General features: G+C 38.8%; 1 protein-coding gene across 16 annotated transcripts in view; it reads left to right on the forward strand.

Annotated features, from left to right (window-relative positions):
• Positions 1-25125, forward strand: part of CtBP (C-terminal binding protein) — a 135992-nt gene that overhangs the window by 78849 nt on the left and 32018 nt on the right. For 6 of the 16 annotated variants that reach the window (XM_071675547.1, XM_071675550.1, XM_071675551.1 and 3 more), the window contains 7 exons: positions 3625-3673; positions 8139-8217; positions 14217-14504; positions 14715-14843; positions 18029-18187; positions 18588-18651; positions 21273-21397. In XM_071675547.1, the coding sequence (XP_071531648.1) occupies positions 14244-14504; positions 14715-14843; positions 18029-18187; positions 18588-18651; positions 21273-21397 (738 nt within the window). In that variant the 5' untranslated portion in view covers positions 3625-3673; positions 8139-8217; positions 14217-14243. Of the gene's footprint in view, positions 1-3624; positions 3674-8138; positions 8338-12887; positions 12975-14216; positions 14505-14714; positions 14844-18028; positions 18197-18587; positions 18652-21272; positions 21398-25125 lie in introns of those variants that run through there. The other 10 variants (XM_071675541.1, XM_071675545.1, XM_071675540.1 and 7 more) reach the window with 4 other exon arrangements.

The raw sequence follows: 25125 nt of genomic DNA on the forward strand, positions 1-25125 counted from the left end.
TCACGCCAGCATACCCCAGGGTTTTAGCTTCTGGCTCAAAGGGATAAATGAATTGTCCGATGGCGTAGTGAGTGACCCAGCTGGGGCCATGGCCGGCTATCCCCGGCTAATGTATGGACAGTTCATATTAGGCCTCGTACTGCTCCCCACCACATTGTCAACATGACGCTTGCATTGATTGTATCATCCTGTTTGTATGTCATCGTTATATTTCCTTCATCAAAGCATTGTGTATCATATATATATATATATATATATATATATACATGGACTTATAGTTGATTAAACGCCTCTACAAGAACTGTATCGGTTCGTCTGGCAGCGGTGTCCCTACTCTCATCTCCCTCTCACCAGACCACCACCCGACACAAGGACTCCCACTGAACTTCCCGTCTATTTTCCGCTTCACAATCACCAGATCTTCCCTGAAGAGCCCTCACTTAATCCATGTAACTCTGCCGTCTCAGCATCTCGGCCATGAGTCACAGGAGGGGAATGTCAGATCGCTTTTCACCCCCCAGGCCACAGAGTACGATATCTCCTCGCCGACGCTAACGAAAGCAGAGTTGATTTGAATTGTCCCATGTACTTTCCTTTTCATTATCTGGCGACCACAAGGCCTAAATCTTCCTTAAAGAACTCATGCTGTATCCTCCCTAGGTCGGGTCAGCTCCCACCAGGAAAATATTACGCTTCCTGTAACCACAAACAAATAACAAAGCGAACCAAATTGTGTGTGTGTGTGTGTGTGTGTGTGTGTGTTACAACGACCTCCCACAACACTATAATCGTTACTGCTACAATAGTTTCCACCACAGTTACATCCCCACAACAACCAGCACAGGTATAACCACCTCACTGACTAGTACAATCTTATATAGTCAGTAGATGAACCGCCACAAATGTAGATGCAGCGAACAAGCATCACTACATCCACCACAGTTCTACCCATTATCAAAGCCACCACAACTATAGCCACAGACACCACTGCCACCACAGCTATAGCCACCACCACCACCACAGCTATAGCCACAACCAGCAGCACCGCGCCACGTGTGGTGATAGCCAAGGCAAAGTTTTAAAGACAAAAGTTTGTTGGAATGAGTTGGATTCTCTGAAAAAGTTGGAGCCGATGGGAGGTGAAGAGGTAGGGTTGGGGGTGGAGGGGGGTTGACGTTGAGGTGTGTGTGATGGTGGTGGAGATGATGGTAGTAGTGGAGTGGTTAATGATGGTGGTAGTTGTGGTGATAGTCGTAGGTGGAAGGGTTATGGTGTTGCTGGTGGTAGAAGGAAGGATGGTACAGCTGGCTAGTGTAGTGAAGGACTGGTGCTACATTTGGCTCGTCTGGTGATGTATCTGGCTAGGCTAGTTAAGCACTGGTGCTACACCTGGCTAATCCAGAGAAGGATTGCACTAAGCTGGCTAGGCTAGTGAAGGATAAGTGCTTCAGTTGGCCAGTCAAATGAAGGACTGGTGCTACAGCCAGATAGTCTAATGGACAGGGTTGTAAGGGAGGGAGCTGGGAGTGGTTGTGAGTAGACGCTGGTGGAGGTGTTCTTTGGGGGAGGGGGAAGAGAGGGTATTAGCGCGAGCAGTCAAGCCCCAAATATCCTTTGGAAAGATGTAAATCTGGACCTTGGTGTCAGCCCCAAGGGTTTGAAACGGACTCGTGTCTCCCCACTCCACTGAGGAAGCAAAACAGCCCCCCCCCCCCTCAAAAAAAGGTAGATAAAACCACCGGCCAGTAGCACTGACATTGCATATTATTGATAAGAATTAATAAGAGTACGAAACAAATAAAGAGGTTGACGTAATGGAATCGAATATTCTATAATCCAAGACAACAACAGTGTGTTATAGTTCGTAGTTGTCTGACCTTCCTTTTAAGATGTTAAGATGTTCTTGTGTTATACACTATTTTTTTTATGGGACCATAATGATAACGCATATAAAATGCTGAAGATGGGAATAAACGGTAAAACTTTTAGATGGTTTTACAGATAACATGTTATACACTGCTGTGTCTTATTCAGTGAGAGTACTAGTGACTCGGGCGTTATCACAGGTTTCTCTTTCTCTTGAAAGTCCACAAGATCCATCCTCCTATCTCTTTGGAAGGGGCAACCATTTTCTTGTTCTGTATGCTTAAAGTAAAGTCGTCGGTCATTGGAACCCCAAGATTTTTAAAATGATTATTCTAGATATGTGTAGTGACGAAATTTCATATCAGCGAAGGATGAATTGAAAAATGTGATTCGTATCTCTGTCAATGTCAGAGGATTGAGATGTTTACCACAGACGTAGTGGAAATAGCCTGATTTACAACATGTTGCGATCTGGTTGTTGAATTGTGAGGAAGGATGGAGGGCAAGGTTGTGAGGGAAGATGGTGGGAAGGATTGTGAGGGAGGGGAGGATGGCTGTTGGGCAGGGTTGTGAAGGAGGGGGAGGGGACAGGGTAAGAAGTGAAGTTTTAATAGGAAAACTTGTGTGGCAGAACTTGCCGCTATCAGTTTTGACAGAAAAGTTTTGTTTTGGAGTTGCTAGAGTACGTGGGCCAGGGTGTTGGCCGCCATCTGGCCAGCTAGCCCACCATCTGGCCAGGCTGGCTGGCCCTCTGTCTGGCCTAGCTTGCTGACCACACCTCCTTCTGTGTTTGGTCAGGCTACCTGGCCCAATGTCTGGCCTGGCCTGCTCGCCATACATTTGGTCAGGTTTATGAACTTGATTTCTGGCCTGGCTTGCCCTCCCATACCTGGCCTACTGCTTGGCCCAGCGTCTTGTTCACAAATGGCTATCTGGCCGGGCTTGCTGGGCTGGTGTTAGACCATTTTTGGTGGCCTAGTTTAGTAGTGACACATCTGGACCAGGGCCGGCCAGTGCTGGCCAGCTCTGGCCTTGCTCCCAGCTACCTCTCTGGGTTATCCAGGACACTGACACTGAACAGTCTTAGGGCGTCCAGTACTGTGCATAAGAAAATATGGAACAAAGTTAATGAATTGAAAAATATCGATCCTACTTGTTCAATTCGTAGGGAAGACAGTGCGACCCTTGAGCATTACAATATGAATCGAGGGCATGATGGTGTGACGTTGACCTAACCTTTCATGCCGAAGGATTGAACAGCCTTGCTCAGTAGGTCAAGGTCACACTTAGCCAGCAGAAGAGAACCCACTAGAAATGGGTCAGACATTGCTTACGATCTGCCGGTGAACACTGCAGCATTGACCGCATCTAACTAGTTCATTCGATATCAGATTGTACTTGTTGCCCCGGGTTACCACACGAGGACGCAATACAGTTAATGTAGAACGTAAGACCAGACCTTTAAACCTTTGATGAGGATGGTACAACCTTTGGTTTGGTCTGGCCTTTGACGCGACACTTTAGGCTTATCACATCAGGTTGGCAGGATCATACTCAGTGTGATAAGTCAAGGTTAGGTTTAGGCTAATCTTGGTATGGTTAGGTTCCCATATTTATTGTACACCATGTCCTCCAGTTTACCTCTATGGCTGGAAACCATGATCTCGTACGTCTTTTAGTGTGCTGATGTAATTTGCATGTAATTATGTATGTCAGGTGTGTTACATTTGTTTTAATAACATCGTTCTCTATCTTCAGGTTGATTGTTGTCTAGAATGAGCCTCACGACGGAGTCTTCCCTGTGTAGGTAAGGAATTCCACTCAAGTTGGTATGTGTATCTTGTGTGTAAGAAAACTGCCATTATTTATTCAGTACCCATTGTAGGTACTCCGGGTTCAGCGCTCCACTTTATATTCTTGAAGGAGATCTTTCACCTGACAAGTGTTTTTTCGTAGGCGAGGAAGTTTCTGGTTCATATTGTGAGCAGGGATCCGTCTCATTTATTCTCTTATGGTTGTCTTTATGTAGATATTTCACTGGTCTTTAAACATGCTGTGTGGATTTCATGTAACGCATTCTTACCTTAAGACGCTTTCTTGTCAGCTTGGAATTTTTGCAGGTTCAAAGAAACCCATTGCACCATAGCGACTACGAAACACGAGAAGGTTGTTTACCCTTACATTGCTGCATAATTGAATGACAAAGGAATATCATATATATAAATGCACATACACACACACACACACACACACACACACACACACACACATATATATATATATATATATATATATATATATATATATATATATATATATATATGTGTGTGTGTGTGTGTGTGCTTTCAAGTTTTTTGCATACCTCTTTCAGAGCTGAGCCTTCGTAGCTTGGGGCCCATGATTTTGTTTTAGGCATTTTATAATCTAGGTCAGGATTTAGGTTACCTCGAGAGTGCCCTAAAGGTCGTTTTGATGCCACTTAAAGGCTTCCCCATCCGCATTATATATTGACACATGGTTCACTCCTCTCGTTCAGACTATGCATCCAAGCAGCTTCAATGTATAAAGGTTCGGAGTACTCCATGGTACTAATTCAACGTAGAAGTTATCATATATTTCAGTTTTTTAACATTCGGCCTTGAAGACCATTAAAAAGCAAGTAGCCATTTTGAAATAAAACGTTTCTAAAAGCCATTTTTCCCATGTAGTGTCGGGTAACCCAGCCAGTGTATATATATATATATATATATATATATATATATATATATATATATATATATATATATATATTCACGTGTTCGCCATGTCCCTCGTTAGCGAAGTAGCGCCAGGAACAGACGAAAAAAGACTGCATTTCTCACACTCATTCTATAGCTGTCATGTGTGATGCACTAAAACCACAGCTTACTATCCACAGCCAGGCCCCACAGACCTGACCATGGTTTACTTTGGTCGCCTTACATGACCTTGTTCATGGGACAACATGGATTCACATCTGGACGATCTTTCACATTTGCTCTATTAAGAGAGTTTGACAGAAGGAAAAGGCTAATACTGATGTAATTTACACCGAGTAAAGGCCTTTGACAAGTATAATAGTGCAGATATCGCACATAAAACACATTTTATGTAGGGTGACTGATGTATTTTCTAAGTCATGTATCCCAATGGTTAAATAGTTAATAATAATCATATGAAATTCCTTCTGTCTTTTAAAAAAAGCTCTGATTTCCCTACTTCTTGTCCACATTTATATCTTGATAGCAGCGCCCTTGTCATCGCTGAGATGATGATGCCGTAATTATACTAAGATATCAACCAGGTCTTCATGTGGGCCTCCGAATTACATTATGTATAGGGAAGAACTTCCTGCCTTCACTTAGGGAAGGAATGAGGTCATTACACATGAATGAAAGACAGAACTGATTGCATCGCTTAACCTCTTCCTCTTGGAACACACAACTGTAATGCTTGTGATGATGATTCTGTTGTGTATGGCCATAGAAGTCTTTTGAGGGGAAACTACACCAGTTATAACACTATTCAGCGCTTTTTTCTCGACAGGAATCCAGCAGTGTACTAACGTCAATGCACACCGTAAGATTTTTTTTTTTTTTTTTTTTTTGCTGAGCTGGGAAACGTCCAAAGGTCACTTTCTGCCTGCATTGATTCTGTAATCCATCTGGATTACAGGGACAGACATAAAGGTATTCTCTATAACTTATCCTCGGGAGGTATGTGATATATATATATATATATATATATATATATATATATATATATATATATATATATATATGAAAGTATTGGAAGTCCTTGTACATAGCTTACTTGTAACATAGTTCCTTGCTGAAATGATATAGTAGAATATTGAATTAAAGTAAAGTCACTGAAGGACAAAGATGATATGGGAAACTATTTATAAGGAAAGACTAGAAAGAGGCACTGAACTACAGACTCTTTTCACTGACAGGTGTCTGTAAGGTCCTGGAAAGGATAACCAGAAAGCAAATAAAAGCGAGAAAGAGCATGGTTTTAGGGGAAGGGGTTGTGTGTAATGAACCACAAAGATTTTTCCAAGAGGGCTCAGTCTTAGATAAAAGGGATGGCTGGTTGTATTCTTTGTATCTGAAATGCCAGAGAGCATTTGACACTACACCACATGTGAGGCTGTTTGAGAAGATTCTGGTACTGTTACTCTTGATCTACTTGACTTGCCAGAAGGTATGGACCCCTACCTGAATATATTTGCAGATGATGTAGTCATGATGGAAGTGGGAAGTGAGTAGAATTGTATGGAGCAAATGTAAAATGATGTGAATGAGACAGTGATAGATGGCCACAAAATGACTGTTGTCTACCAGGAAATAAGCTTCAGGATTCTATGTGTGGGAGGGGCTTTGGAGTCACCATCGTCTCTAACCATTCACTGAAATACAACACTAGGAGAATCATGAAGGAGACAGACTGTTTAAGGCAAATATTACCCTTCAGATATTGAGCAAATTATATTTATCCAACATAACACCAAAACTAGAATATGCTGCTCAAGTTTTGTCACTGCACTTAAAGAAGCACAAAGAGCTTATACAGAAAGTCCAGAGGAGGGGAACAAAGAAGGTACTAAAATTAAGAAATCTGAGTTATAGGAAAGGGCTAGAGACTTTGAATTTGCTCATCTGTACGGAAAAGTGAGGTGTAACCTGAACAATCAGAGAATATGAAATTAAATTTGAAGGAGTACTTATGTAGTTTGGGTGGTAGCTGAATGGAATGAAATGACTGTGGAATTGGTTAATACAGAGAGCATAAATTGATTTAAGAAGTTTTATGATAGCAGGGAATGTTTCAAGAGATAGGGAACCCCAACTTTAAAACTCCCTCCTTTTAAAGTGCAAATACGAAAGTACCCCAAGTTTAAAACTCCCTCCCTTTAAAGTGCAAAAACAGAAGTACATGCTCACTCTTGTATTATTATAGTATTACTACCAGTTTCTGCATATGGAAAGGAAGCTGTACACTGGTGGAACCCCACCTCTTGTTTTATATATTTTGAGTTTACCGATGATAGTTTCTTATATTTCCTCTTGACTACTTGGCCAAATCCTTGAACCCACATGTTTGTTACCAAAGCAATGCAGTTTGTGACTTTCTTACCTAACTTCCAGTTGTATCCACTCGACCAGGATTCTCATTAGGTATCAGAGAACTGTCATGCATTCACATTGTCACTGCCTCTTAGAATTTTGTGTAGTTATCGTGGCACCCCTTCTTTCTTCCCCTGTGGGCAGATTGAGGACTTCCCTCATCTCTTTCTAGCTTATTCCATTCACTCTGGGTACCATTCTTGTTGCATTTACTCTTTCCAGAAGTATATGGCTTAAGTGAAGAGACCAGATTCCTTCAGGCTGCAGGCCTTACATAGCTTGTTTGACCAATGTCCCAAACCAGCTGCTTTGTCCCAGCTAGGGCTGTGGGGCATGAGACTCCAAAAGACTTCACTAGGTATTTTAAGACTTCTTATCCCTTTGGTAATGCTGGTGTATTGTTCCCCTACAGTGAAAACACTTGAATTTATCATTCATCTTCTCACATATTTTTTTGTCATCCTCCCTCTGAGTCCCTTAGCCTGATTAGCAGCTCTTTATTTAAGGTTTTCTTTTCTTGATGAATCTATAGAAGACTTTTGAATTGTCTTTTGCTTTTCCCACAAAGCTTTTTTCAAAATTTCCCACCTTTGCAAGACTCACTCTTTGCCCTCCTTATCTTTCACATACTGGCTGGCTGCATTGCCTTTTATATCATCTCTATAAGCACATCCTTGAACTCTTTCACTTTATGGCTCTCCTTGTTAAACCATATCTCTCGATTTTGATCCTCTTCCTCTGTTGGCCACTAGAGGTACTCATGTTCTGACAGATGCCTTTGTTTTCTGAACAAGAAATTCAAAAAGGCTCATTAGCAACGTGTTTTTGTTTACTCATTTTAGGAAATTGCTAGCCATAAAATAAGTCCATATTGAGTTCTTTTGAGATTTTAAAAGAATATGTGTTTTTAGTCCCTCTGTATGTGCTATCCCGAGCTATGTCATTGTGTCCAGCAGATGGTAGACAACAGTCTTGAGACATGGACTACACTAGTTCTCCCAGTGAGGATATTCCAATGAATTGAGGCTTGTTGAACAGTGAGAATCATTGTGACGCATGATAATTGATGTTTATATAGTATTCAAACCAAGTTGTCAGTTAATGATTATCATATTTTGCTTCCAGGTGAAGTGGCAGCAGTGGAGTGAGGACCTGTCTCGCTCGCTTGGGACCTCCCCTGCACCCCTGCACTGCCAAAATTTAGGTGAGCACCATCCATACTCTGCTAGACACTACCAGCATTTAGAAGCACATCATTGCACAACCAGACAGTATCAAAATATCGGTCAGCACTTCAGTATACCCTAAACACTTCATGCATTCGGTAAGCCCCATCTGAACATCCTGATGATCTTAAAAAATTTAGGTGACCACATCTAAACACTGCTGTATTATAAGAGCACTTACTGATTTACTTCCTGCCCCAGGAATCCCTTCTGTCTGTATGAAGCATCTGCAACAGCTAAACTGGCCAAGTCCACCGGTTGGGACCATAGGTCATAAAGTGTTGTGATGTATGTGCATCTATGTGTATACATACGTTCACATCAGAAAAATGATTAAATTTACTACTTTGATTGTTACATCCATACACCATGGACAGAAATGCTCTGAACTGCATAAGTATTTCCGTGCAACTACTTTTAAGTATTTTCTCAAGTACAAAAATATTTTAATGCTATTGAATTTTACTACAAAAACAAGTTTGAAAGTGAAGTCTGAAGTTTTTTCTGCAACTGTAAAGTGTATTGAAGACTTCTTTCCTCTCAACTCATGTCTTTATTGGACAGTGTTAAAAGCTTACTGGCAGTCTAGTTTATGCAATCTATTTGCCTTTGTCTTCTGCAAATGATTTGTAATTTTCTCATAAGGATCTAAAAAAGTAGTAAGACATGATATCTTCCATCCACATCTATATTTAATACCACGTGAATTTCTTGCCCTCCAGTTACCCACATTACTTGTCAACTTTTCCATTTCATACAACCATCTTATTACTGATACTGGTCTTCAGTTTAAAGCACTTCTTTCTCAGTTTTATTAATCTTCCCTGTGGATTTTACTCTTGCACATGTGAAGAAATCTTATTTGTATAGTAAACATTGTGCAGCTCTGTTTCCTTTACAAATATATTACCTCATTTCATTACTTTATTTGCCTCCACTGCATTGTCACATTCACCTTTTGATAAACCTATTGATGATGTGCCTTCTATGATAAAACCACTACGAAATTTAACATTCAGTTCGTTGCATGACTTTTTTTCCAGATATATTTTTTCCTCTTGTTTTTTATTATTTGGGCCTATATTAACTATATCATATACATCTACAAAAAATATTTAGATATTCTTTGTTTGATCATGACTTTTAAGTGTATTCGGGAATCTATTCTTACTTTCTTGTACCTGTCCTTTGTATGTCTTCTGTGCTTTCTTGCTTATTTCTGTGATTTTTTCAATTCCTTATAATGGCATCATTTAATCCATTCCTCCTCCCTTACATCATAAAGTACATCTCTTTGCTGCTATATTTGATGCCCATCTGTTGATTCTGGTATGAATATTGTAAAACCTGTAACTTTCTTAGAGAACTTATTCAAGGTATTGAATTTGTGTGCCAGACCCAACCTAGCACTTTGGGCTCAGCCTGGGCTGTGAGTGTAGAAGACCACTGAAGACTTTACTACGTATTCATTAGACTAGATTCCTGTTCTAGCCCATGCTTCCTTTCCTGTCTACACTCCCAAAACTCCCTTAATTTCAACACAGTGTTTTTAACTTGTTTTTCATTTCCCGCTCAGTGAGGAAGCATCAGGAATAGATGAAGAATGGCCTTATTTGCTTACATCCAGTGTCTAGGTATCATGAATAATGCACCAAAACCAGAACTCACTATCCACAGCCAAGGCCTACAGAAGTTTCCCAGCATTACCTCTGACCACTTTCATGTGCCCTAATTCATCTAATTGACAGTCTTCTCTCTCTCCTTGTTTACCACTTTGATGCAGAGTGCTCTATCCCATGCATGCGAAACCCATATGCATCTTCAGGCCCCAATCACTCAAAGCTTCTTTCACTCTATCCTTCCATTTCATCCTTGCTCTCTCCTTTCTTCATGTTCCCTCCATTTCTAGAATGGATACCCTCTTCATCAGTCACTCCCTACTCATATTCTTCATGTGTCTAAATGATTTCATCACACCCTCTTCAGATCTGTACCCCATACTCTTTTTTACTACCTCATCTTTCTCTTAACCTTCTTAACCTTGTCATTTCTTACTCATTCAACCTTCCTCACAAAATGTCCTCAAGCATTCTATTATTAGCATACCCATCCTCTACCATACTGTTTTACCAGGATTATAAATTTTTGACAGTGGTCTCAAAGATCATCTTGCATTTTGTGCATATATCTATTTGACAGCATGGGGAGGAAGTTCTCTCATTGGTCCCTATCTCTTGATTTTTCTTTTTTCATTCAACTATCTAAATGTTTGTATGCTGTTGCTATTTACGATATCATCAGTTAGCTTATTTCATTCATCCACTGTTTTGGTGATATAAAAGAATTCCGTAAAAAACATTTCTAACTGGGTTCTTGTTCAGTCTTCTTATGTCATCTGGTTGCTCTGACTTTTTCAAAGACCTTTTTTCTGTCAGCATCATCAAAATGCTTTAGAAATCTTCTCTACAATAATGTTTCTCATTTTGTACTTTCTTAATGAGCTATCCATCAATATCTTAAATTTTAAATGTTCTCCCTTAATAAGAGGGCAACCCCTTCCTTCTCTCTTTAATAAGTTATGTTCCTTTGTTTGTTTTTCCTAATACTGTTCTTAAACTAAATTTTTCTGTTTGGCTAATCCTTCTTCATTCATATACAGTAAATTCAATGTGACACCCACATTGCTTATTGCTCTTTACCTTGTTTTAACCTTTTTTTATTCTCATATTTTTTTTTTACTTCTATCTGTATTATTTACTTCTGTCCTGTTCTCCCCCTCATTTTGTTATTTCTTAGCCAAGTATAAATTGTTCACGAACCTCGAGACTGTAGGCAATCAATACTTGTATCTTAACCTTGTGTATATATCCTCATTGTTTCTTTTATCTCCAATATCGCACTTAACTTCTATCTGTATTATTTACTTCTGTCCTGTTCTCCCCCTCATTTTGTTATTTCTTAGCCAAGTATAAATTGTTCACAAACCTCGAGGCTGTAGGCAATCAATACTTGTATCTTAACCTTGTGTACATATCCTCATTGTTTCTTTTATCTCCAATATTGCACTTAACTTATCTTTAGCCTCTGTTGGTCTTTTTATCAGTATTTGTTCTTTCCCAACCGTTTCCTCTTTGGCTGAAATATGGCTGTTTTCCAGTCCAGAAACTAATAACTTGTCTTTCTGCCTCCAGCTTTACTGATGTCCTTATTTTTGGTGCATCTCACCTATCAGTTGAATTATTCATTGTAATTCATTAGCCTCTGTGGCTAATTTTTTTTAAGGTCTCCATTTTTTGCCAACTTGGACTGAACTGAATACTATGCACAATATACATCCCTGGTTGTTCTTTTTCGTGTCACCAAAATAGCCTCTTTATAACTTCACATAGTAACCTAACATGTCCCTTTTATCATGTCAGATGTTTGTTTCTGTGCACCTGCCTTTGTTTCTAATGCACAGCCCTAGAATTTGCTCCTTTTCCTAGTCCTGTGTTTTTCAATATGTTCTTTGTCATTGTATGGGCATTTTGTTTAACTGATCTATATCAGGGATATTCAAAGAAGTCCCTTTTGACTTTTTTATCTGTATTTTTTCCACTAAATGTACTTTCTTTTATTTGGTTACATTCCTTCTCTTGCTTTGATTTTTCATGTCCCCTGATTATTTTTTCCATTCTCTTGATCTCTGACTTTATCCCATAATTAATTAATTTTTCCAACTTTTGTTGTTAGATTTGATTGAGTTTTTCTATTATAAACAATAATTTTCCTTATTTACATGAAGTGATTTGTCCTTTGATTGTTCTCTGTTATTTTTGTCTTATTGTTAAACCATCAAAACTCCCCTCATCCAACCTCTTTCAGTCTAATTTCAGGTGTATTTTCATGATGATTGATGTTGCATTACTCCATTTTTTACTCATAATTGTAGCCTTACTTCACTTTGGGCTCATAAAGATGTTATGATTTACATTTACAGCATAAAAGTGACAAGAAACTTTTCATAAAATTTCAAATTAATCCTATTTACTACTAAGGCTGTTGAATGTTCATTGTCAGTCTTATGTGCTAAGAATAACAAAAGTAATCAGATATATTTTTAAGTAAGTCAGGCAGGCATTACTGAGAGTGTGCACAGTTGCCAGGTAGTAATAAAGATTCGTTATTGATTTACATTTTATAATTTTTTCCTGCACATCTTACTGTGTGTAATCTCAGCTTTTCACTTTGTCTTTGTTATTGATTTTTGTAAAATATTTAATGAAAATAGCATGTTCTGCTAGGCATCTCTCTGCTGTTTCTCCGTTTGAATCTCTTCTTTGTCTTTTGTTTATTTCTTTTTTGCACCTCATTGTCGCAGTTAAATGATGTATTTCTGAAATGCTGCTTTCAGGGTCTCCACTGATATTTCCTCCCTCCCCTAACTTTTACTGTAGGCTTGCTGAGGATGTGGTTCATCTGAATTTTCTCCAAAATATGAGGGTTGGTCTTAGTTCTCCTTACTGGTCGGATTCTGTGTGCGGTTAATACATGTGATTACCACATGTGCGTTACAGGGAAAGTTTCACACTTGTCTTGCCCCTTCTCTTAATATTTTACAGATACCATAACACATACATACCCAGCTTATGCCAGATACCCATTCATTTACTAGCCCCAGAGAGGAAGATGAACAGCTGGATTGGCTGTGAGCTGGCTGCCCAGTCCAGGACTCAAACTTGGACCTGTTAGATTGGTAGGTTGCAATGTTAACCTCCTCACACTGTGTGTGTACAATTACCTGTTGGTATGTTATGGGGATAAAGATCTAAATTCATGGGACCCCTTCTCTTGAACAGGACTATTATGGGTATGTGTATGTTGTTACCTATTCGTACAATACAGAGAGGAAATTCAACTTCATTAGGTCCCTTTCTTGCGAGAGATACATAGTTGGGTGGCTTGAGAGCATTCAAGAATATTGTATGTTGAGAGTTTTTTAATGAATTTCTGTACCCAAAGAGTTCTCAAAGAACTAATAAGGGAAGCTGTTTTTGGGTATATTGCTGCTTACCATATTCTGCCCTTCAGAGACTAGCTGCAAATGAAACATCCCTTATCAGTCAGTATCTCTTTTCTATATCCTTGTACATGCAAAACACCAAAACATAGTCCTGAAAAGACTTTGTGGTACACTAGATCAAATGCAGTAACCTTCACAAGTTTTTTTCTCATCATGTACACCTGTACAAATATAACTTTTTTTTAATGTGCTGGTATTGTATGCCAATATGTAGTCGAAAATTAGTTTTAGAATGAGAGCAAAGAATGTATACAATTGTTTCCAACACATTTATTTTTTTGAACTCAGTGCTCAGGTAATGCATATAGCTAATGTGTCAGAATCAGATGTCACCTTTTTACCCTGTAAATTTTATCCAGTCATTGTATCAGAACACTGCACTGTATTCATGTATTTATTTATTTATTTATATATATATATATATATATATATATATATATATATATATGTATATATTTTCCTTGGGGATAGGGGAGAAAGAATACTTCCCAGGTATTCCCTGCGTGTCGTAGAAGGCGACTAAAAGGGGAGGGAGCGGGGGGCTGGAAATCCTCCCCTCTTGCTTTTTTTTTAACTTTCCAAAAGAGGGAACAGAGAAGGGGACCAGGTGAGGATATTCCCTCAAAGGCCTAGTCCTCTGTTCTCAACGCTACCTCGCTAATGCGGGAAATGGCGAATAGTATGAAAGAAAGAAAAGAAAGATATATATATATATATATATATATATATATATATATATATATATATTATGAGAAATGTATTACCCATAATAGGTGTTGTTGTATGGTAGAGTTTCTGTGAAATTGTTGAGTATAGTTTTTCTTTTGCCTTGGGATAACATAATCTAGTTACTATTTATATAATGTTTCTGCAGTTCTTTTGAAAACTGTGATAATAATGTGCTTTGGGGCACAGTTTACAGCGTCCTACACAAAGGGGTGCATGGACAAGCCCCCAGGGTTAGTTGGGGCTGACCGTCAGTTCCCAGGACCACAATCAGTTCCTGCAGCTATGTTAGCCAGCAACAAACGACCACGGATCGATAATATCCGGCCCCCAATCCCCAATGGTCCAGGCATGCATGCGCGACCCCTGGTAGCCTTGCTTGATGGGCGAGATTGTGCCATAGAAATGCCCATTTTGAAGGATGTGGCCACTGTAGCATTTTGTGATGCACAGTCCACCTCGGAGATTCACGAAAAAGTAAGTACTTTTGTGATGCTGTTCTTTTTAGTTGATGATGGAGCACATTACATCTTTATTGAATACAGTAGGGAAAGTTTATAATGAAAGATGTTTTGCATATAATGAAAAATGTTTCCATTTTGTTTAGACTATCATTTGTGTCCTTTCAAATCAATACTAAAGTTATTCTTGAATCATTTATCAGACTAAGCTCTTTTCTCCTTCCAGGTACTAAATGAGGCTGTTGGAGCTCTCATGTGGCATACAATCACACTAACTAAGGAGGATCTTGAAAAATTCAAGGCACTCAAAGTTATTGTTAGAATCGGCAGTGGCATTGACAATGTTGATGTTAAGGTGTGTATATAGTATATAACTTCTGTTTTTAACTCAACTATTATGGTGGACTTTTATTGGGTTTAATGTACATGTATGTAGTACAATTTATTTTTTTTAGATGTGAATATACATAAAGTACCAGTAGCCACAAGAATCTGATACTTTGTGGAGGTAAGTATCTTTCAGTTACTGATTACCAACTTACATCATTAAGTTCTCTTTTGTTTGTATCAGTTGAGAAGTTAAAACATAATTTATATAAAAGCATATTGATTTTGAGGCCACCAAAAGAAGTAGTTTCAATATACAGTATTGGTACATATGTAGTAAGTCAGTGATCACCTTCCATATCCAGTGGGAGCTCAACTACGCTAAGAATGCGACTGCTGAGAGGTATGTATTGTTATGGGTAGCGACAGCAAAGTTATAGATCCGCCAGTCAACGTTTTGTGTGTGGGATATTTTATTGTATTCCATAATGTAGTAAGACAGCCGGATATGAAGTGTACTACATATGACTGATGAGTGACAATGATTTTATCAATCTTGTGTCCCTTAACTCATGTTCCCTTAAGATATGTACATATTCATGAATGGCCATCACATAATCAGTGTTTCTTTTCCAACCGCTGATGATTTATGTCTGTTGTGCAAATTTGGGTTACAGAGTATTACATTTTGACTGTTAAGGTCTTTACAAGAAACTGATTAAAATCATGAGTTCAGGCATAGCTAGGCTTGTTGGTTGAAGTGCCATAAAGACAAAGTACAAAGCTTCATTATTGTTGTCTTATGGTGATAAATAGATCAATTTTATGATGGTTATAATGTCTGTCACATATTTATGAAGCTGTGTGAGTGTCCTTTGTAAACTTGCACAACTTCTGTTAAAAGTAATTGATGTCTAAGGTTTAGAAAATTTTAAAACTATTTTTTGCAGCAAAGTTGTGAAATTTGAACTCGTGTTGAAACAGATGTCTTTAGTGTGGTTTACGTTAGCATATCATGCGAGCTAACCACAATAATATTATTGTTGAGATGTAAAAGAAGTTTAGGTTCATTTTAGTGATATGATGGCAGATATAATTTGCCACCCAACAAACTGCGTAATAGAAAGATCTCCCTACACACCCAGCTCCTGAGTGTGGGGCCGTTGTCGACTTGTCGTGGAGTTTTAGTCATTTGATGAAAGTTTGGCAGAAAGCTTCCTAAAGTTAAAAACTTTTCTTTCCAAGTTGATAACTCTCTAAGTTGATTGCTGGAGTCTTCCAATAACAGAGTTTTGGGATAGTTAGAATTATTCTCTCATGATTGGCTCTCCAGTTAAGTTTTTCCAGAGTTCTTTTCTGAGTTTGATGAGGTCTGGACAAAGGAGAAAAGTTTGTGATAGTGTTGAACATGGACGTGTGGGCTTATAATTAGTTGGACGTTTGGTAAGTGGATGTATACCTTAGATGATCTTACCTCTGATTATGTTGAAAATTGTACCACATCTCTAGTATGTGTGTGTGTGCTTGACCAGTGAAATAACTTATATGGAAGTACATGAATTACAGAAGAGTTATTATATGGAAATACATGAATTATAGAAGAATTGATGTTGCAATAATGGCTTTGAGGAATGGGAGGTGCATGTGGGAGAACTTATCCCAGTCCTTACATTCCTTAGATACAACCTTAGAAAAGTAGAAAAAGTTGCTTATTAGTATAATAGGAATTGGGAAATCGGAATTAAAAGAATAAGCAGGAAAGGTATGTGGTGTAAAGAAATCATTGGAGAAATGCATAGATAATAGATAAGAGTATGAAAGAGGTTTGATATTGCTCCTTTTTAAATAGGAGTGGAATTAAAGATGATGGATTGATAGTAATATACTTGTCTGGAGGGAGAAACCACATGTCATCTTAACCTTTCAGTTTAGACAGCTTTGAAAGAATTTTCTCCCCCACCTGATGAATATTAACAGTATTTGAAATATGAAGAAAAAAATTAAGCAATGTTAGCCGTTTAAACCAAGTGCATCATAGATATTTAAACCTAAGCAAGGTGCACAAATATAGTATACCATTAACATATAACTCATTCATATACTTTACCAATTGTATCATCTTCCAGTTTCAATTTCCTCTACCCTTTTTCTAGATTGAGTCTAACTCCAATGTTATGTTTGAAATCACTTATCACAGTCGAGTGATATGTGTAAACATGATAGTTTATGCTGTGTAGCAGAAAGGGGAGTGGGGTGGGCATGTTGGGGGAGCAGGGGGTCCTCCCACCTTGGAATTTTCTGGGTGACTGTATGTGGAGCAGAGACAGGAGAGGTACATTGTCAGTTAACTTGGAAAACCCTAGATGGCATGATCCCCTACCTACACACATGTAAATCCCTCTTGGCATGGCAGTCATGTAAGGCTGAAATATTTTTCGTAAAATCAAAAGGCAAAATAGGCACAAAAAGAGAAAAGACCATAATGACTGGGCCCAAGACTGTCTTATTCACCACATTGCTCTAACCGTGAGAAATGCCTTTGCACAGTAGAGAATTCAAGAAGGATTTAGATGAGTATTTACATTGTGTACCAGACTAGCTAATAATGTGGGTTATGTGGGCCTGCTGCTTCCCACAGCTTAATTGACCAGTGTTCCAACACAACAGCTTGGGCCCAGCCAGGGCCTAGCCTGAGCTGTGGGGGTAGAAGACGTCAGATGACAACTCCAGGTGTAAGTTAAAGGCTGTGTAGTAGCTGTAAGCAGTGTTTAACCAAGTTAATTTCATATAAATTGTTGATTACAGTGACAAACATGGAGATATTTTGTAGATTATAAGTGGATATCCTGCACAGTGGATGATTAAGGCTGCTTTCGTGAAAACGTTAAAAAGGCACTCTTTCCTGAATTAGAGTGCTGTTTACTGATATTTTCATTTATTTCTTGATGAGTTTAACACTTCTATACTTCTATGTTAGACTGTAGAAGAGAGAATTTAAATAGTAGGAGTTGGATCATTGGAGTGTGCTAGATAGTCTAGATACTCTTAAGAAATGGCAGTTGATGTGTATTTATCTTCAAACATTCTTTTTGAATTTTTTAATACATACCAGTTGTTCTTATGTTATTGGCAATTGCTATCATTTTGTTAAGCTGTTATACATAGAGGTTTTTAATATACTACACATCTTAACTTAATGCTTATTTTTGACAGGCTGCAGGAGAGTTGAGCATTGCTGTATGCAACGTCCCAGGTTATGGCGTGGAAGAGGTTGCAGACACCACCATGTGCCTGATTCTAAACCTTTATCGTCGCACATACTGGTTGGCCAACATGGTTCGCGAGGGAAAGAAATTTACGGGTCCCGAGCAGGTGTGGGAGGTGTGATGATAGACTTGTGATGAACAGTGATTATGAGCCGCACACTAAGGTTCTGCCATGCTCTGGCTTTCCCAGTTAGAGCTGTGAAATATGAACTTAGCAGAAGCTTTGTTTACGACCCATATTCACTGTTCATTTCACAAATGGACTTCATAAATATTAAAGTAAAGCATTTTTTAAAACAAGAGACAAAAGGATCCAAAAGATGTTAACCCTACAGTTCAGTTTTAGCTTATTTTCTGTGGGGCATTCTGTTTAAGAAGTTTCTGTTGGCAGTGCTGCTTAATTCAGCTTAGATTCAGAAAGACCTGAAATCAAGGATTCTTTTTTTTCTCTTCAACAAAAATCATGTGTGAGATAACTATTTACAAGTAATTATTATCTTAACCAGGTCCGCGAGGCAGCGCAGGGATGTGCTCGAATACGTGATGACACACTTGGTATTGTTGGTCTCGGTGAGTATTGCAGCTCATTATGTGGTATGGGCAGTAATGATACAATTCTATCATGCATGCAGAAGAGAAGTATAATTATTAAGGTTGTGTGTGGTATAACCCTGCAAAATTCTCTGGTCCAGTGTTTGCATATTGCCTCCTATATACTGCATGGCTTCACTTCACTCTATCCCTCCATCTCCTTCTTGGTTTCCCCCTTCTTTTTGTTCCCAACACTTTCAGTGTGTATATTATCTTAGGCTCTCCCCTCTCATCCTTTTCATTTGTCCAAAGTTATTTAAGAACAACCTCCTCTTTTCTTTCATGCATACCCTTATTATTGCCATACCTTTTTCTTCCCCGATCATTTCATATTCACTCAACCCTTTTCATACTAATTCTTGTCATCAAGCATTTTATTTCTAATACATCTACCCTCTTCCATACTTTTTTGTTACGTAGGGTCCATATGTTGCACCATGCAACACCATTGGAACTATTACATTATCATATTTATTATACTTAATCACTGTTTCCTGCATCAGCGAGGTAGCACGAGGAAACAGATGAAGAATGGCCCAACCACTCTTATACACTCATATACATAAATGCACATTGGAAAGGATCACAATTTTGCGCATGATCAAGATATTCCAATGAGTCCACGGGGAAAATGAAACACGAAAAGTTCCCAAGTGCACTTTCGTGTGATAATCACATCATCAGGGGAGACACAAGAGAGAAATATAACAGTCAGTTGATATACATCGAAGAGACGAAGCTAGGACGCCATTTGGTAAACATTTGATTGATTCAAATGTTTACCAAATGGCGTCCTAGCTTCGTCTCTTCGATGTATATCAACTGACTGTTATATTTCTCTCTTGTGTCTCCCCTGATGATGTGATTATTACACGAAAGTGCACTTGGGAACTTTTCATGTTTCATTTTTCCTGTGGACTCATAGGAATAAATGCACATATACATATGAATTTCAACATATACGTATGTATACATACACAGACACATACATATATACACATTTACATATTCATACCTGCTGCCTTCATCCATTTCTTTCGCCACCCTGCCACATAGGAAACACTCCCCCCCATGTGTACGCATGAGTATAGGGAAAAAGAATACTTCCCATGTCTTCCCTGTGTGTTGTAGAAGGTGACTAAAAGGGAAGGGAGCAGGGGGCTGGAAATCCTCCCCTCTGGTTTTTTTTAATTTTCCAAAAGAGGGAACAGAGATGGGGGCCAGGTGAGAATATTCCCTCAGAGGCCCAGTCCTCTGTTCTTAATGCTACCTCGCTAATGCGGAAAATGGCGAATAGTATGAAAGAAAAAGAAAGATATATATATTATTTATTTATTTTGCTTTGTCGCTGTCTCCCGCGTTAGCGAGGTAGCGCAAGGAAACAGACGAAAGAATGGCCCAACCCACCCATATACACATGTATGTACGAACACGTCCACACACGCAAATATACATACCTATACATCTCAATGTACACATATATATATACACATACAGACATATACATATATACACATGTACATAATTCATAGTCTGCCTTTATTTATTCCCATCGCCACCTTACTACACATGGAATAACAACCCCCTCCCCCCTCATGTGTGCGAGGTAGGGCTAGGAAAAGACAACAAAGGCCCCATTCGTTCACACTCAGTCTCTAGCTGTCATGTAATAATGCACTGAAACCACAGCTCCCTTTCCACATCCAGGCCCCACAGAACTTTCCATGGTTTACCCTAGACGCTTCACATGCCCTGGTTCAATCCATTGACAGCACGTCGACCCCGGTATACCACATCGTTCCAATTCACTCTATTCCTTGCACGCTTTTCACCCTCCTGCATGTTCAGGCCCCGATCACTCAAAATCTTTTTCACTCCATCTTTCCATCTCCAATTTGGTCTCCCATTTTTCGTTCCCTCCACCTCTGACACATATATCCTCTTTGTCAATCTTTCCTTTCTCATTCTCTCCATGTGACCAAACCATTTCAAAACACCCTCTTCTGCTCTCTCAACCACACTTTTTATTGCCACACACCTCTCTTACCCCTTCATTACTTACTCGATCAAACCTCCTCACACCACACATTGACCTCAAACATCTCATTTCCAAGACATCCACCCTCCTCCGCCCAACTTTATCTATAGCCCACTCCTCGCAACTGTATAACATTGTTGGAAACACTATTCCTTCAAACATAGCCATTTTTGCTTTCTGAGATAATGTTCTCACCTTCCACACATTTTTCAACACTCCCAGAACTTTCGCACTCTCCCCCACCTTGTGACTCATTTCCGCTTCCACGGTTCCATCTGCTGCCAAATCCACTCCCAGTTATCTAAAACACTTCACTTGAAGCTAGTGGCAATATAAACTTTTTAGTAAGATACAAGAACACAATATGGAATAAGGTAATATTTATACCAAAGAGGCATTGGTTTTGGGAAGCATGTTGAAAAAAAGCAGTTCCTAAGGTGTTTAAAGGAAATTATGCATAGACCCTTCAGCTGTATAGTAAAAGAATACAGATGGTGAGATAACCATTTAGTTAGATAATTTTTTTGCATAAGAGTGCTACTAATCACTTTATTTGCCATAGGTCGTATTGGACTGGCAGTGGCAGTAAGAGCGAAAGCTTTTGGGTTCAACGTTACTTTCTATGATCCTTACCTACCAGATGGTATAGAAAAGAGCCTTGGCATAACTAGAGTGTATACGTTACAGGTGGGTAAATATGTACATTGGCTGTGCTCACAGTATACATGGCTTCTAAAAACTCAACAAGCTTTTAATTTTACTTCACTTTAAATGAGAATGTAAAAGGTTTTACTCTGAACAAATACTTTCGTTTGAGTTTTTAGTTGTTAATTCTGATCAGCCTTTGCAAGTGTCCTTTGGCCAATCAGTTTTTCAGAAAACACAGTATTAATATATTGGGAGTATTATTAGATTGATTTGATACTTTTAAGGCAAAACCATATCAGTCAAAAGCTTAAGCCCCTTTGATCATTTCAATGGTGTTCCTTATTCAGCTTTAGTTTATAGTTATGGTTAATGTTGGCTACAACCAAGATGAGGTCCACCTTAGGTAAATCTATATTTGTTTACTATATTAGATTTTCAATAACCTGTTATTTAGCAATGAGATCCAAGGAATTGGTTTATTGTAAAGAGGGTATGGAATGCTAGGGATGGTCTAAGCTAGGAAACTGAATACTGGCAATTTACAAAGGTTTAAAAGTTTCTTAAATGATACAGAAAGTACTAGAGATGATGGCCCATGAGTGTAAAACTTTCTCCATCTGATGTACAAATAGGTAATTACATGTATTGAAATGTCCAGAGAAAAGCAACCAAGATGATACCTGAATTAAGGGTGCTGAACCACAGTGAAAAATTGAGGACAACACAGATGGTGATAAAATTTTGTATTTCAATTTAACGGAGAATATTATTATGCTCAGAAGTTTGGTATGGCAGTGGATAACCTTCTTTCACTAGTATTAAGTAATCTTTACATGGGATTCTTTGAAACAAATTTACTAAGGGATATTTTACCCTCTAAGGCAATTTAACAATTTAGTACCTTCTGTCAACTTTACTGTGGAAGTGAAAATAATTGTATGTTACCACTTTTAGATTACATGATCCTTAGGGTTAGAAACTAAGTTTAGCATATACAGAACACCCACCACTGTTTGTTCATATATTCATTATTAACATGACAGAGTTAAACTGTCATCATTCTGGTCCATGTTCGTTAGGGCATTACTTATATGCAGTCTGGAATTTATTGATGCTGAGTTTGAGAAGATATATTCTTTTGGATCCAGGTTAAAATATCCTAGATCTTTCATTGATAAATCCCTTACATTGGCAAAGAAATCATTTTATAGAGTTAAACCCAAACCTACCTTGATACCAAGAATCTTTTAGTTCTCCCATTCATGATATTTTTACATTACTTCCCAGGTTGCTTAAAATCCTTTAATGTAAATGTAACCATTAGCAACATCAGTACTATAAAGAATATCATAATCAAAAACTCAACAGAAAATTGTGCAGGCTGTTTTCAGAATCCTTTGTAAAATCTGTAATATGTTTTGTGTTGGGTAGACTGGTAAGGGTCTTTATGTTAGACTTAAGCAACATTAAAATAGTATAAGAACTGGGCAAGATTCAAATTGTGTTGACTGGTGTAACACTAATTTAGTTATTAACTGTAACTCATTTACCTTGAGAAATATCATTTAATTTTCGATAATTAATTTTTCAAAGAATTGTAAAATTAATATTAGTGAAGGTCTATACAAACTGGATAGCTTTGTAGTTGGCAAAATTTTTAAACAGTTCCCTTTCTTGTCCATATAATAAAAATTTTGACAGGCATGATGCCAAACCTAAACACCATGAACTGGTAATGCTTGTACATATATATTTATATATGTACAGAATGGAAAAAGGTGAGAACAAAGGACATAAGGGGAGTGGGGGAGGAATGGAATGTATTTAGGGAAGCAGTGATGACTTGCGCAAAAGATGCTTGTGGCATGAGAAGCGTGGGAGGTGGGCAGATTAGAAAGGGTAGTGAGTGGTGGGATGAAGAAGTAAGATTATTAGTGAAAGAGAAAAGAGAGGCATTTGGACAATTTTTGCAGGGGAATAATGCAAATGACTGAGAGATGTATAAAAGAAAGAGGCAGGAGGTTAAGAGAAAGGTGCAAGAGGTGAAAAAGAGGGCAAATGAGAGTTGGGGTGAGAGAGTATCATTAAAGTTTAGAGAGAATAAAAAGATGTTTTGGAAGGAGGTAAATAAAGTGCGTAAGATGCGAGGATGTAAGGCATGTGTACGTGTAGGAAGAGAGGAAAGTGATTGGTTCTCAGTGAATGTAGGTTTGCGGCAGGGGTGTGTGATGTCTCCATGGTTGTTTAATTTGTTTATGGATGGGGTTGTTAGGGAGGTAAATGCAAGAGTCCTGGAAAGAGGGGCAAGTATGAAGTCTGTTGGGGATGAGAGAGCTTGGGAAGTGAGTCAGTTGTTGTTCGCTGATGATACAGCGCTGGTGGCTGATTCATGTGAGAAACTGCAGAAGCTGGTGACTGAGTTTGGTAAAGTGTGTGGAAGAAGAAAGTTAAGAGTAAATGTGAATAAGAGCAAGGTTATTAGGTACAGTAGGGTTGAGGGTCAAGTCAATTGGGAGGTGAGTTTGAATGGAGAAAAACTGGAGGAAGTGAAGTGTTTTAGATATCTGGGAGTGGATCTGTCAGCGGATGGAACCATGGAAGCGGAAGTGGATCATAGGGTGGGGGAGGGGGCGAAAATTCTGGGAGCCTTGAAAAATGTGTGGAAGTCGAGAACATTATCTCGGAAAGAAAAAATGGGTATGTTTGAAGGAATAGTGGTTCCAACAATGTTGTATGGTTGCGAGGCGTGGGCTATGGATAGAGTTGTGCGCAGGAGGATGGATGTGCTGGAAATGAGATGTTTGAGGACAATGTGTGGTGTGAGGTGGTTTGATCGAGTAAGTAACGTAAGGGTAAGAGAGATGTGTGGAAATAAAAAGAGCGTGGTTGAGAGAGCAGAAGAGGGTGTTTTGAAGTGGTTTGGGCACATGGAGAGAATGAGTGAGGAAAGATTGACCAAGAGGATATATGTGTCGGAGGTGGAGGGAACGAGGAGAAGAGGGAGACCAAATTGGAGGTGGAAAGATGGAGTGAAAAAGATTTTGTGTGATCGGGGCCTGAACATGCAGGAGGGTGAAAGGAGGGCAAGGAATAGAGTGAATTGGAGCGATGTGGTATACAGGGGTTGACGTGCTGTCAGTGGAGTGAATCAAGGCATGTGAAGCATCTGGGGTAAACCATGGAAAGCTGTGTAGGTATGTATATTTGCGTGTGTGGACGTGTGTATGTACATGTGTATGGGGGGGGGGGGTTGGGCCATTTCTTTCGTCTGTTTCCTTGCGCTACCTCGCAAACGCGGGAGACAGCGACAAAGTATAAAAAAAAAAAAAAAAAAAAAAAAAAAAAAAAAAAAAAAGACAAGTGATCAAATGGGAACATCAGTGGAGGGGGCTAATGGGGAGGTGAAAGTAGTGGTGATGTGAGGAGATAAAGTATTTTGAAGGTTTGTTGAATGTGTTTGATGATAGAGTGGCAGATATAGGGTGTTTTGGTTGAGGTGGTGTGCAAAGTGAGAGGGTTAGGGAGAATGATTTGGTAAACAGAGAAGAGGTAGTAAAAGCTTTGCAGAAGATGAAAGCCGGCAAGGCAACGGGTTTGGAAGGTATTGCAATGGAATTTATTAAAAAAGGGGGTGAGTGTGATGTTGACTGGTTGGTAAGGTTATTTAATGTATTTATGATTTATGGTGAGGTGCCTGAGGATTGGCAGAATGCTTGCATATTGCCATTGTACAAAAGCAAAGGGGATAAAAAGTGAGTGCTCAAATT

This window comes from Panulirus ornatus, chromosome 21, assembly GCF_036320965.1.
Source record: "Panulirus ornatus isolate Po-2019 chromosome 21, ASM3632096v1, whole genome shotgun sequence".
NCBI classification, from domain to species: Eukaryota; Metazoa; Arthropoda; class Malacostraca; order Decapoda; family Palinuridae; genus Panulirus; species Panulirus ornatus.